Consider the following 15,351-nt stretch of genomic DNA (forward strand, 5'->3'; position numbering starts at 1 on the left):
AAATCCTACCTGCACGCACAAGCAATGTAGGAACGTGACACAAGTGGGACAATGGGACCCATCCGAGAGTGCATACATGGCAACCTCTTTGTGTCATGTTCTTGTACGGCCTGTGTAGGCACGATTGAAGCTGCCACTTAGGGCTGTAAATAACCTCAACTTGAGTCAGACTACGTTTGAACTCGGCTCGAGTAGATTTATACTAATTCAATTTAAGTTCAAAGTAGCTCAAGCCTATAAAATTGAATTAAGATCAAACTCGATGTTTAATTATGAGCTTTATTTTTTTTTCTTATTTTTAATAAATAATTAATATATTATATATTATAAAAATATATAAATATATATATATTACTATTGGCTCAACTAGCTCAAGCTGGTAGAATTGAGTTAAGATCGAAATCGATATTTAATTATGAGCTTTATTTTTTTTTCTTATTTTTAATAAATAAATAAATATATTATATATTATAAAAATATATAAATATATATATTATTATTGGCTCATTTAGTTTAACGAGCCACTAAGCTATTGATAATTAGGCTTGAGCTCAACTCGATTTCTAATCAAATCGGTTCGAACTTGGCTCAAGTTCGATCAAATTTGAACTCGAATTGAATTTTAATCGAGTCATTCTTGAATAGCTGACAAACGACTTAATTTATTTACATCCCTATATCACTATTGTTCTCGCAAGAGTTAGATATATATATAAAATAATTTACACTCGTATAGAAAAGTTTATTTATTTATTAAATTAGACCTTCCTTCTATTTTAGATCATGATCTCTCATATTAGAGTTAAAATTGATTTATATAAAATAATTTATAATATAGACAAAATATATATCTTACTATTTTATTAAAAATCTCCCCCCTTTACTAATTAACTTTGGTGAAGCCTAAAATGCATTTACGTTAATGTCATTTTTTTTTTATTTACACTAAAAATAATTCTAAGGTTTATTAGTAATTCCACAAGCGAAACAATCAGTGATCTAGAGTTCGAGACTCAGCTACAGCGTATTATTATGAATTTTTCTCATCATTAATTTTCTCTGGTTATTTTATATAAAAATAATATAGTTCTCTTTAGTCCCAACAACATTATGATTAAAAAAACTTTTATAAATATTTTAGACGGGCGATTTTAAAAAATATATTTTTCTTAGTTTCTTTTACTAAGACAAGTATAATATTAAATTAAAATAATCTTTTGCATAGGAAAGTCCGTTACAGTAGTCATTATTGCATGAGTCTGACGAATCTTACCCAAATAATTAATTCTTAGTTTATAAAGGTAATATTAGAAAATCCAAACAATTCAGATTTTCAAAAATCCAAATAATTTATATATTATTATATTACACACACAACGCGTGTGTACGATGACACTAGTATTTATTAAAGTTATGTGAGAGACAATAAATATTAAAAGAAAAAAAATTTTAAAACTACTATCGAGAGAGGATGACACACTATATATATTTTCATGACCATATTACCCACTATTTTTAACTTATTCTCTATTTTGATCATCTCTAAAATAAATAAATAAACAATAATAATAATAATAATAATAACTTTTCCTCCAAAATCACAAACATTAGCGAATAATATTGTTTCATATTATCAAAGCTGGAATTGGTTAATTAGATTCTACCTTTTAATTTTATTTTTTCAATTTATATATGTGTGCTATTAGATTTCTTTAATTAATTATTTTTCTTTTTTCAATGCAATTCAACTAAAAAAAGGCAGAGCAGATAGATAATTAAGGTGATCGACTCACACCAACTTAACAGTAGTTACGTACACCAGAACAACGAGGCCACGTGCTATGCCACCATGTAGCTAGCTAATTATTATTTATGCCTCGCTTCAATTTATTCGCTTTTATTTAATAGCTACCCATGCATCGTTCGTGGTGAAGGCAACTATTTTTTAGTCACCATGGCGATCTTCCTGTTCGTGGGTTCATCGTTGGGGATCGTAAATATAGGGCTGCCGTAGATGACGACGTGGCCGTCGCGCTGCAGGACGAGGATGTACTTGCCCTCCGGGCCGCGGGTGTTGCTATCCCAAATTGGGTTGAAGTGAATACCCTCGAAGATGACTAAGTTGCCGTCGGTCTGCATGCGGGCGAAGCACCTGCTGCCTAGGTCGTTGGTTTGGGAGGACCACATGACCTGGTTGTTGTTGTTGGCGTACAGCATCAGGTTGCAGTCGGACTGCATGACGAAGGTATAGTCCCCTTCTTTGAGGGATTCGTCGGTGCGCAGCTTGTGACCTCCATAGAGAATGTTCGTGGATTCATCGCTGCGGCCCCTTTTGACGATCACGGCGCCTTTGGAAGTGGCGGTGTTGGAACCGGGGGGGATGGACCATATAGAGCGGCCGAAGATGACGACGCTGCCGTCGTTCTGCAGGACGAGGATGTAGTTGCCCTCCTCGCCGGCGGTGTTGCTCGACCAAACAACCTGGTCATTGTCGTTGCGGATGACGAGGTTGCCGTTGGTCTGCAAGTGGGCGAAGCAGTTGTTGCCTAGGCCGTTGGTGGGGGAGGACCACACGGTCTGGTCGTTGTCGTTCAGCACCAGGGTGCAGTCGTCGGACATCATGGTGAATTTAAAGTTCCTTTCTCTGAGGGATTCGCCGGTGTTCAGCCTGTCACCACCAAAGAGAACGTTGTTGGCCATGGAGGAAGGCAGGAAGAGGCCGAGGAGGAGAGCAACAGAGAGCATGACAAGGAAGCCATGGTTAAGCTACGGATGTCACTCACTTCAGTCAAGTGATCGCTTGTTTAGAGTATCATGCAATTCCCATCTATTTATAGATGAGAAGGTGATAAATTTATTTATTAAAATTAAAGCATTCGAAATTATACCAAGTGGTTGTGCGGTCGATAATCCAGGTAAATAATTTATCATTGATTTGTAGAGTAGGACAAAACTAGCCAATAAATATATGCCACTTCACTTTAAGTTCGCTACCATTGTAATGCGCAAATATTAAAAAAAATATATAATATTGACCGAATTTTTACGGAACGTTATTCTGCCAACTCATCCACATTATTTGGTTGGCAGTAAGTCATAATCTTGCTTAAAATTTCTAATATACATAAAAGGTTATTAGCCAATGACAAAAAAAAATTATTGAAAATTGATGAATTGTGATTTAGGTAGTAGTGAATTTGAGACAAGCTGAAGTGCATGTTTTTTTTTTAAATGTCAGTATATTAAATACATATGAGAGCATATATATCGAACATTGGATGAAAATCAATCGTGCTATATTGACAATAAAGAATATCAACAAATGGATGCATAAACAAGAGGATCCATGGCAACGTTGGAAGTTTTGACAGGTCATAAAGGACCATATTTTAGGTGTAAGAAGAGAAATCCAAATAGATTAAGAAAGATCGAATATTTGACAATGATAAAATCTTGACAAGTTAAGATTAATCAGATATTAAGTAGGAGATGAGAAGTCTAAACAAGTCAAATAAGTGTTTGGCAATCACAAATTCTTGTAGATCAAACTTGATCGGATATCAAACATAAGATAAGAAATTTTAATAGATCAAGGGTAATCAGATGATAGGCAAGTAAAATCCTACACTACAAGAAAATTGATATTTAGTGATGAAATATTTCATCGCTAACATATTAATCTTCGTCGCTAACAAATATTTGCGACGATAACTTTTCATCGCTGCGCTAGAATCGTCGTTATAAGTTTGTCGTAAACAATTATTAGTGACGATTTTTTTATGTTTCGTCGCTAATAAATTAACGACGTAATTAACTCATCGCTAAATAATTTTAATCGAAGAATTAAAATCGTTCGTTGCTAAGAAATTTGTTTGCAACGAATCTAAATTTTTCGTCGCAAACAAAGTTAGCTACGATTTTCCTAATGTCGTCGCTAACGCCATCTTAATTCGTCGCTAACCCATTTCATGTCGCCGCAAACGCCTGCGATAAGTATTGATATGTTTAAGTTATTAACGATGAATTTGAACTGTTTCATCGCTAAGTTTTCGTCGCTAACAATCTGATTTGTCGCTAACCCCATTTCATTTCACCGCAAACGCCTACGATGAGGTTCGATATGTTTGAGTTGTTAGCGACAAATTTGAACAATATTTCGTCGCTAATAATGTTAGCGACAAATTTTGAACAATTCGTTGCTAACCTTCGTTTTTAAAAAAAAAAATATTTTCAACATACTCTGTATACACATTTACAAACCCACACAATCATCACAACTCTAACAACAATATTCACAATAACCACAACTCTATACAATATTAACTCTAACAACAAACTCACAAATAAACTCACAAACAACTCATACTTCATTAAGTATAAGTTCACACCTATAGCAACATTCACAAACAGATGAAAGTACTCAACATCAATGTCTAACATCAAATAACACAACATATAAAGTACACAAGTAACGCAACAAATAAAGTACAAACAAGTAACAAGTTTAAAACATCAAGTTCACATCTAGAAATTCACAACATCAAAGTCTACAAGAAATAAACTTCACAACATTATGTTCATATCCAAAAATCCATAACATCAAAGTCTAAGAACAAGGAGGAGGAGATGGAGCCGAAGATGAATCATGGATCAAGGAATCTAATGCTCCAGGTGCCAATCGGTTATGAATTTGTTCAAACATGTCTTGTCTTGATTTCATTGATGCTAACTCATCTTGGGTGTTTGCTAATTGAACTTTGGTGTTTGCTAACTCTTTTAAGGTGGATTCAAATTTTTCACGTAATGCGGTGTAAGTTGATCTGGTTGAAGAGATGACATTTGAAGAAGTGGACCTAACTGGCTTTTGCTCACTTCCAAGTCCTCTTATGTATCCCAAACGAGTGAATGAACTTTATGTGACAGAAGTTGTAGATGTTCACTGCATAAATAAATATTTAAGTTATAATTTTATAATGAAATATAAACAATAAAATTACATAATGTAAAAACTTACTTTCTATATTAGTCAACTTCTTTATAATTATTGAGAATATACCAATGTGTTTTCTTATACAAAGTCAAAGGTAATTTAAGATTATGTTGGTTGCCAAACACTCTTGCTTGTTGTGAGAAAACATTTAAATTGTATGTTACTGGTTGAACATCTTTGTTTCATTCTATCCTACTAAATCTTGTCTCAATTTGACTCACTTATAAAGAACTGAAAGTTAATGCCTCATTTATAATATATCCCTTTGCAATAGATCCTTCAGGTATTGCTTTATTACGAACATATTTTTTTAGTCTGCCTAAATATCGTTCAAAGGGATACATCCATCGTGACGAAACATGTTCAGCTAACATGACTTCATAGGATAAATGAACTGCCAAATGAACCATAATATCAAAAAATGCTAGAGGAAATATTTCTTTCCATTTTACACACTATGAAGACTATTTCCTCCTCCATATTATATAAGTCCGCTATGTGTAAAAATCCTGTAGTTATCTTTTTGCAAAAAATCACATAACTCAATTAGTGTGCTATGTATATCTTTTAGGAAGAATTTACGTACAACAGCGGGAAGTATTCTTTGCAACAAGACATGAAAATTATGTGTTTTTAATCCATGTAACTTTCCATCATCTACATTATCTAGATATATTAGCAGCATATCCATCAAGAAACATCATAGATTTTAAAATTTTAAGAAATGCACGTCTTTCTTCCAATGTCAACGTGAAACTTGCATATGGTTTACTAAATTTGTCTCCAACTTTCTTTAAATGCAATTCACTTCTAATCCCCATATCTTGCAAGTCTAACCTTGTTTTAAATATATCCTTTGACTTTCTTCTATATTAAATAATGTGTCAACCAAAGCATCACAAATGTTTTTTTCAATGTGCATCACATCCAAATTATGTCTCAACTTTAAATTTGGCCAATACTTTAACTCAAAAAATATAGACTTCTTTACTCAATTTGTATCATCCAAAGATCGTTGCCGGTTTTTTCTTAATGTAGGATGTTTACTAAATGTCACCTGGGGTAATGTATCTAACTGTGCTAAAATCTCATAACCACTAAATTTTCGTGGTGGTCCTTATTCAATCTTTCCATTGAAATTTTTATTTCTGCGCCATGGGTGTTGCACATTCAAGAATCGACGGTGGCATGTATAGCATATTTTACTCCATAATCTTTGAGATTTAGTTTCAACTACACATATTGGACATGCTTTATAACCCTTTGTGCTCCATCCAGATACTGTTTCATATGCTAGAAAGTCATGAATGGTCCACATCATAGCAGCATGTAATCAAAATACTTCTTCAGTCGATGCATCATATGCTGCCATCCCATCATCCCATAGCTCCATCAGTTCATTGATCAAAGGTCATAAGTATACATTTATCTCTTTCCCAAGTGATTTAGGCCCAGGAATTAAAAGATACATAATCAAGTATGATGGCTTCATCATTTTCAATGGTGGCAAATTATAATTTACAAGTATAACAGGCCACATACTATAAGCATTTGACATATTTCCAAACGAATTAAAATTATCTGTAGCCAACCCTAAGCGAATATTTCATCGATCACTAGTAAATATTTCATGTGATATGTCAAATTCTTTTCATGATTCACTATCTGCTGGATGCCTTAATACACCATCTATTTCAACCCATTTTTCTTTATGACATCTCATATCTTTTGCTGTATGTTTTGCAATAAACAACCGCTTAAATCTGGGCTTCAAAGGAAAATATTGATGAATTTTCTGAGCATTCTTTTTTTTATTCATCCCATCATACTTGTATCTAGGCTCTTGCACACCGGGCATGTATCCTTATTCTCATGCTCACCCCAAAATAATATACAATCATTCTTACATGCATGTATCTTCTCATATGTCAATCCTAACTCTTTTAACATTTTCTTTGCTTCATAATGAGAGTTTGGAATCACATTCGGTTTGGGAAATGCCTCTTGCAATAACTGAAGTAACATATCAAAAGATTTATTGCTCCAACCATTTAACATCTTCACATGCATTAACTTGACCAAAAAATTGAATACAGAAAAATTAGTACAAGTGTAACAACTCTTTTTGTGCTTCTTCAAACATTGAGCAATAACTTCCTCTAATATCATCTACATTCATGTTTTCATTAATATCATCTAATTGAAGCCCAATGGTATTGATATTTTCTACATTTCTTAAATAAGTAAGCATGTCTTGAAAATCATCTTCGTCCATTGAAACTTTTCCTTGCCCTTGGGTGCTTCAAAACCAAATTCCATTATTAATAATAAATCGAAGTCTATTTTGAAAAATACCTTCATTCTCTTTTTCCAGCTCGCGAACTCCCCCTCAAATTTTGGTGGGTAGATGCTTGGTCCGACGATCTCATGTGCTTCATTCGACGGTTAGTCCTCTTAAAGCTATTAAGTTCTGATGCCATTTGTAGGACCGGGTAGGCCGGCTGGAGAGGGTTGAGTTGTCTGAAACACTAAAACACAACACTTTTCTCATCTTTCGACTTAGATTAGCAGCAATAGCATAAAAATAAACAATACGAAACTAAAAGAAAGAGACTCAGAATTTACTTGATTACAACCGGGGTGGTTGTTAATCCAAGGTAGATGAAAGCTCACTAAGAATCTCCTTTGGTGAAGGCGGGGAAGCCTCTTACACACACTGACAGCGCAGACTATTGCTAGGAAATGAATACACAAGTTGTTGCTACTTTCCTAGGTTCAGGGGTCTTTTTAGAGCTCCTAGAAAAACTTATCTGCAGCTTGAGGGTGTCTCCAAAGGGCTTGGAGGGCGCCTCCAGCGAGGCATAGTGGATAAAACTTTATCCACTGTGAACGACTACCTTGACTGGCCGAGGGGGCCTTCCGCCCAAAGGTGGCGGAGGCGCGGGCGCGCCTCAGAGGCACCTTCAATCTCCTTTGAGGGCACCTCCAACAGTCTTCATCACCTTCTCTCACTCCTCTGCTACTCTGATTGCATGGGTGATTACAGCCAACCGAAATAGGGCTCACTCGAACTCAATTTTCGGCCTTCTCCTCGAGTAGCCTTCTTCCCCGGCTTCTCATCCCTCGGACTACAACGTGCGTCCTTCTCGTCCACCGGTGTACTCTTCCGCAGTACCTCCTCTCTTAGACACACCAAGCCCGTCAACTCTCTCTCGTGCTATCCTTCTCGTTAACTGCGTCTTCCGCTCGATTTCCTGTGCTCCTAAGCTCCTGCCACTTAGACACATGGATCAAAACATAATAGGACCTAACTTAACTTGGTTGATCACACCAAAAATAACCTTGGGGTTCCAACAACTATATCTTTTGCCTTGCACCTCTTGACTTGCTCCTCAATCCATTTCTTCTTCTTAAGGAGCTTTCCGTTTTCATCAATTGGAGTTTGAAATCACTCCACTAGAGTAAATCATTACTCTATGTCCATCATAAAAAAAATTTTGGATGGTGGAGGTGTTCGGATATCATATCCGAGTCCATCTTGGCACTCTATTTTTGAACTTGAGCTCATTGAATGATAATTTCTTGACTTGTTGAAATTAGGGCTTCAAGCTTCACTTTCTTCTTCTTTCTATATCTCATTGCTAGGCAATTAATCCAAGAAGAATGGCATCACTCTAATACCACTTTTTAGGATATTTCAGGAGCTAGAGGGGGTGATTAGCTCCAAACACTTCGTTGATGATTTGTTATAGAGAAAAACTCGAAGTATTGCTAACACCCTTGATTTTACTTAGTATCCACCTCCTTGAGGTGACTAATTAAAGGGTCCACTCTCCTCACTCACAATACATTATGAAAACCTCCTTCTAGGAGGAGAAGAAGTCTCATACAATCAAATATACAAGCAAATAAGAAAAATACAACAAGAAATACAACAAGAAATGCAACAAGAACAAGGAAATAAATATAACAATGACGTCCTTTGCTCTTGATCTCTTGTTGTTGTGGATTACCTCTTGATACTTAGTAAGTGCAGCAACACTTGTCTCTAAGAAGCTTCATGAACTGGTGATGAAGAGTGGAGAAGAAGTGTCCCATTTGAATCCTTGGCGAACACCTTTTATCCCACAAATTAGGGCTCCCAATTGATTGACCTTGCCCCCAATCGACTGTAGCAGCAAATTCGAGAAATCTAGACATCCAAACCTTTCAATGACTCTTTTCTTCTTCTCACAATCGATTACCTAATTGATTACACGACTTCTTAATCAATCACCTAATTGATTCAGAAGCCTACTATTCACTCGTGAGCTTCTCCCAATCAATTATGCTCTCGCAAGGAAGCTACTGTGCTTCATAAAAAACTCCTCTTAATTGATTAACTGATCGATCAAGAATCCGCTGTTTGTCGTGAACTTCTTCTCCCAATTGATTTCATAATCAATTAGGATTGCCCTTGATTGATTTCCCAATCTATCCGAGTCCTTTTTATTTTGCGAAGAAAAGCTCCCAATTGATCAACTAATTAATTGGTGCAACTCTTGATCGATTACCCAATATATCCAGACGCCTTATGTTTCATGAAGGCTCCAAATGGATCACTTGATCGATTAGCTTTATCCTAATCAATTTGCCAACCCTAACTTGCTTAACCCAAATCTAGTGTTCCCTTACCCAACCTCCGGTCAACCGTGACCTGTAGGAATTTGTTCACCAAGTGTTAGGTCAATGTTTGACCACTTGGACTTTCCATATTGCATCAACTTTTCGTTAGATTTTCTATCACTAAGTGTGATCCTACTTGACCCATTTTGATTTTTCTCTTGCCTAACTGTAATTAGGACTTTTCTTTTGCCAACATCGGGTCCTCCTTGACTTACTTGAATTTTTTTTTTGTCTAACCGCAGTTAGGTCTTTTAATTTGTCAACGGGCGGTCCTCTTTGATCCACTTGGACTTTCCTTTGCCTAACTATAGGTTGGACTTCCCTTTGCTAACATGTGATTATCCTTGACCCACTTGGACTTTTCTTTGCCTAATCGCGATTAGGACTTTGCCTTACGTAACCTCCAACCAGAACTTTACCTTGCCTAACCTCCTATTAGGATTTTATTTTATCTAACTTCCAGTTAGAACTTTTCCCTTGCCTGACCCTCAAGTCAGGACTTCATCTTGCCTAACTTCCAGTTAGGACTTTATTTTGCCTAACCTCTGATTAAGATTTTCCAGTCAAGTATGATCCTTCATGTCCTACTTAACTTTTCTCTCACATATTATCAAGCATCCGATCAATCTTGACCTACTTGACCTCTACTTCACATATTGCCTAAACATTGAAACTCAAAGTCGAATCAACTAAAGCTTAGTCAAACTGATCAACCTTGACTTGAAGATGATTGCACCAACAATCTACCAACAGTGAATTCTAGCAACTGATTGCTAGGAAAAAATCAATTCAAACAATAGTCTTATAAAGAGAATTTCAAGAAGGACTCACGGTACCAGTTCTTGAGATGTTAAAGGAGAAGTGTTGGTGCATTTTAACCATCAAGAGACATTCCAAAGTGACAAACAAACATCCAAAGTAAAGTTTCTCAATTGTAAAATATTTTTACTTTCATTTCCATTTGTATTTTGTATTGCTAGTACTTGCTTGTAAAAATAGGTGTTGTAAGAGATTTCTCCGCCTTTGAAAGGTTTCCAAGAAAGAAAAGATTTAGTGGAGATAGATTGTATAAATAGTCATTGGATTAGTCGCCTTTAGAGGTGGATATAAAGTAAAATCAATGTGTTACGAATGTGGTGTCAAGGTTGATTTAAGTTTTCTGTTGTACATTTAAATAACGAGTACACAATCTTGACAAAACGATCAAAGCTATTCACTCACTATAACTCGTATATGTCTTAACAATAAGATTTTAGATTTCTACTCATACTAAGCACCAAATCGAATGAACTTAATTAAAATAATTTACACTCACATCATCCTCCACTACTTTCCTCATTATAGAAGATTTACCTACAAGAATCCAAATGAGTGACTCAAGAAACTAATAAGATATATCAATAAATTAAGTAGAAGACAACTTCATTATTATCTAAAAAAAGTTTAAAAGTAATTTTTACTCTCATGAATTGACATACTTGGTGCCATAGGTGTTTATTGTAATAGATCTTAGGATCAATTTTCAATAGATACAAAAAATATTGGGTTGTAAGTTTACAAACAAAGTTCCACATTAAAAATACATAGAAAAGATCATGGGTTTATAAGGGAAAAATATTTCCATTAGTATGAGGCCTTTTGGATAGAGCTCAAAAATAAAACTATGAGGGATTAGACCTAAAGTGGACAATATCATATTATTGTAAAGATATCTAAATCCCTTTTAGTCCTAACTATTGGTATCAGAGTCCAGACTGCCAGAAGGTCTAACCGTCGACTGTGCACAAGAGTTATGATCTAATTGAGCTATGTGAGTAAAATATTGACCTCGAACAAATGAAGTGGGGACTGAACAAATGAAGTAGCGGCTCCCGTGTTCAAATCAAGAGGATCAGACACCAATCAGGAAGTCCTAGTTGCGATTAGGTAAGGAATTCTTAGTAGGTCGGGTGGACCGAGGGGCAGGAAGACCTGGTGGGTCGAGGATCGGATGTGGGAAGTCTATAGTCTTTTGTTTGAGGAGGAATTGTTGGGTTGCAAGTTTGCACACATGGAAAAAATCATGGGTTTATAAGGGAAAGATATTTCTATTGGTATGAGATCTTTTGAGTAGAGTCCAAAAATAAAATCATAAGAACTTAAGTTTAAAATGGATAATATTATACCATGATAGAGATATCTAAAAGGAAATCCTTTTTGATCCTAATAAAAAAAATATTTTGATGGATATTGACCTCTCTAATATAAAGCGTCACTGGGCTAGAGTACATGGAGCCAAGGACCACTAAGATGAAACGAAACACACCATTATAGTCTCTTTAAAATAGTGTGTTTAAAAATTTGTAACTACTTAGAGTTGAAATTGAGCTTAGCTTTTTATTAAAAAGATATTTGAAAGAGAGTGTATTCGTATCCACTTCAAATAGTACATTAGTTTATTGACGTTTCTTTATCATAGTGTCTAGCATAGTGATATCATATTACTTGAGGTATCAGGTTCGAATCCTCTTAGCGACAAATAAAAAAAATAATATTTACATAATGTTGCTTGAGGTACTGTGTTCAAGTCTTCTTAGTAGCAAAGTGAAACTGTGCCTTCCCAAAAAAATCTCTTCAGATGTTTTTGGGGTATGGGACCGCTCAGCGGTAGGGTCAGTCATTATAAAAAGTTTACTCTATCTTAGTTTTGTCAAAGTACGTCTATCCTAGTGGAAGCACGGAGACACCTGTTGCCTGAGATGCCGGGTTCGAGCCCTCTTAGCAACACATTAATGTTGCCTGCGATGTCATGTCTGAGCCCTCTTAGCAACAATATGGTATTGTGTCTCTCCAAAACATCCCTTCAAGGGTTTCTAAAGTATGGGGCCGCTCTGCGGTGGGGCTAGTCACGTTAAAAAGTTTACCCAACACAGTTTCGTCCTCTCGGGACAGTTTAGTGGCTAGCGCATGAAGTACTACTACCATAAGGTATGGGGTTCGAATCTCGATATAGCTGAGGTAAATGTCTCTCTCATGTGTCAGTCACTATTCTAAAGGCTAGTGACCACCCATGATTTACCTCCTCCGTGTTGATCTTGGGATGAGTTGACGAGGGTGCTGGGGGCAAGTGTAGTGATCTTTTACCACCGTGTGGGGTCGAGGAGGGGATGAATGTAGTCGTCTTTTACCACCGTGTAAGACCAAGGAGGTGATCCACTAAAAAAGAAAGAGAGTAAATGATCAGAACGATCTCTTTGCCACCACTGACCACTTAGGACAATAAACGATCTAGCTGAGCTTGAGCTAACTTAGGCTCGAGCTCAGCTCGACTCGACTTATACAGGTTTAATTCAAGCTCGAGTTCGTTTGAGTCCGTAGAATTGGGCTAAGCTCAAGTTCAATATTTAATCATGGTCTTGAGCTCAATTATTATTATTATTAATTAATTAATATATTATATATTGTAATATATATATTATTATTAGTTCGTTTGGCTCGATGAACCATAGAGCTAGTAATAATTAGATTCAAGTTAGGCTCAATTTCTAATCAAGCTTCAAGGTCGGTCAACTTCGAGCTCAAGTCGAATTTTGATCAAGTTGCACATGAATAACTCATAAATGACTTGGCTCATTTACATCTCTATATTATTATTATTATTATTATTATTATTATTATTATATACTAACATAGAAAATTTTATTTATTTATTTATTAAATTCCACCTTCCTCATGTTTTAGATCATTTTATCTGAGATTAGAGTTAAATTAAAATTGATTTATATAAAATTATTTACAATATAGATAAAATATATTTTTTTATTAAAGTTATGTGAGAGACAATAAATATTAAAAGAAAAAAAAATTAAAAACTATTATCGAGTGAGGATGACACACTATATATTTTCATGAGCATATTACCCACTATTTTTAACTTATTCTCTATTTCAATTAGAGGTGATCTCTAAAATAAATAAATAAATAAATAATAATAATAATAATAATAATAATAACTTCTCCTCCAAAATCTCAAACATTAGCGAATAATATTGTTGCATAGCTGGAATTGGTTAATTAGATTCCACCTTGTATTAATTTTGTTTTTTCAATTTATATATGTGTACTAGTAGATTTCTTTAATTAATTCTTTTTCTTTTTCCAACGCAATTCAACTGACAAAAAGCAGAACAAGCAGATAATTAAGGTCATCAACTGATCGCACCAACTTAATAGTACGATAAAAAAAGGAGGCTACGTGCCATGCATGCATGTAGCTAATTATTATTTATGCCTCGCTTCAATTTATTCGCTTTTATTTAATAGCTACCCATGCATCGTTCGTGGTGAAGGCAACTATTTTTTAGTCACCATGGCGATCTTCCTGTTCGTGGGTTCATCGTTGGGGATCGTAAATATAGGGCTGCCGTAGATGACGACGTGGCCGTCGCGCTGCAGGACGAGGATGTACTTGCCCTCCGGGCCGCGGGTGTTGCTATCCCAAATTGGGTTGAAGTGAATACCCTCGAAGATGACTAAGTTGCCGTCGGTCTGCATGCGGGCGAAGCACCTGCTGCCTAGGTCGTTGGTTTGGGAGGACCACATGACCTGGTTGTTGTTGTTGGCGTACAGCATCAGGTTGCAGTCGGACTGCATGACGAAGGTATAGTCCCCTTCTTTGAGGGATTCGTCGGTGCGCAGCTTGTGACCTCCATAGAGAATGTTCGTGGATTCATCGCTGCGGCCCCTTTTGACGATCACGGCGCCTTTGGAAGTGGCGGTGTTGGAACCGGGGGGGATGGACCATATAGAGCGGCCGAAGATGACGACGCTGCCGTCGTTCTGCAGGACGAGGATGTAGTTGCCCTCCTCGCCGGCGGTGTTGCTCGACCAAACAACCTGGTCATTGTCGTTGCGGATGACGAGGTTGCCGTTGGTCTGCAAGTGGGCGAAGCAGTTGTTGCCTAGGCCGTTGGTGGGGGAGGACCACACGGTCTGGTCGTTGTCGTTCAGCACCAGGGTGCAGTCGTCGGACTTCATGGTGAATTTATAGTCCCCTTCTCTGAGGGATTCGCCGGTGTTCAGCCTGTCACCGCCAAAGAGAACGTTATTGGCCATGGAGGAAGGCAGGAAGAGGCCGAGGAGGAGAGCAGCAGAGAGCATGCCAAGGGAAGCCATGGTTAAGCTATGGATGCCACTCACTTTAGTCAAAGTGATCGCTTGTTTAGAGTATCATGCAATTCCCATCTATTTATAGATGAGATGGTGGTGCATTTATTTATTAAAATTAAAGCATTCGAAATTATAGATGAGAATTGAGGTGGTAAATTTATTTATTAAAATTGAAGCATTCGAAATTATACCAAATGGTTGTGCGGTCGATAATCAAAGTAAATAATTTATCAGTGATTTGTAGAATAGGACAAAACTAGCAAATAAATATATGCCCTTCATTTTAAGTTTTCTACCATTGTAATGCGCAAATATTTAAAAATTATAATATTGACCTAATTTTTACGGAACGTTATTCTGCCAACTCATCCACATTTTTGGTTGACAGTAAGTCATAATCTTGCTTAAAATTTCTAAATATTTTATCCAATGTTTTTACGACAAAAGTTTTGTACGTAATCTAGAAGATATTTTCTGATCGATCCAAATATTCAAAGATGGCCACGCCATTGGAAATGGGACTCGTATATGTCTAACTGTTCATATCG

The 15,351-nt window shown here is 36.2% G+C and overlaps 2 protein-coding genes across 2 annotated transcripts; both read right to left on the bottom strand.

Annotated features, from left to right (window-relative positions):
• Positions 1-1,749: 1,749 nt before the first annotated feature.
• Positions 1,750-2,765, bottom strand: LOC122025785 (mannose-specific lectin-like). The gene has a single exon (XM_042584661.1). The coding sequence runs from the start codon at positions 2,743-2,745 to the stop codon at positions 1,939-1,941; it is 807 nt and encodes a 268-aa protein (XP_042440595.1). The 5' UTR covers positions 2,746-2,765; the 3' UTR covers positions 1,750-1,938.
• Positions 1,750-14,819, bottom strand: LOC122025784 (mannose-specific lectin-like). Its single transcript, XM_042584659.1, has 2 exons — positions 13,926-14,819; positions 1,750-1,876 (listed from the first exon to the last, which is right to left on the bottom strand). Exon 1 carries the CDS (start codon positions 14,807-14,809, stop codon positions 13,988-13,990), a length of 822 nt encoding a protein of 273 aa, XP_042440593.1. The 5' UTR covers positions 14,810-14,819; the 3' UTR covers positions 1,750-1,876; positions 13,926-13,987.
• Between the last annotated feature and the right edge of the window lie 532 nt (positions 14,820-15,351).

Source organism: Zingiber officinale, chromosome 9B (assembly GCF_018446385.1).
Source record: "Zingiber officinale cultivar Zhangliang chromosome 9B, Zo_v1.1, whole genome shotgun sequence".
In the NCBI taxonomy this organism is placed as follows: domain Eukaryota; kingdom Viridiplantae; phylum Streptophyta; class Magnoliopsida; order Zingiberales; family Zingiberaceae; genus Zingiber; species Zingiber officinale.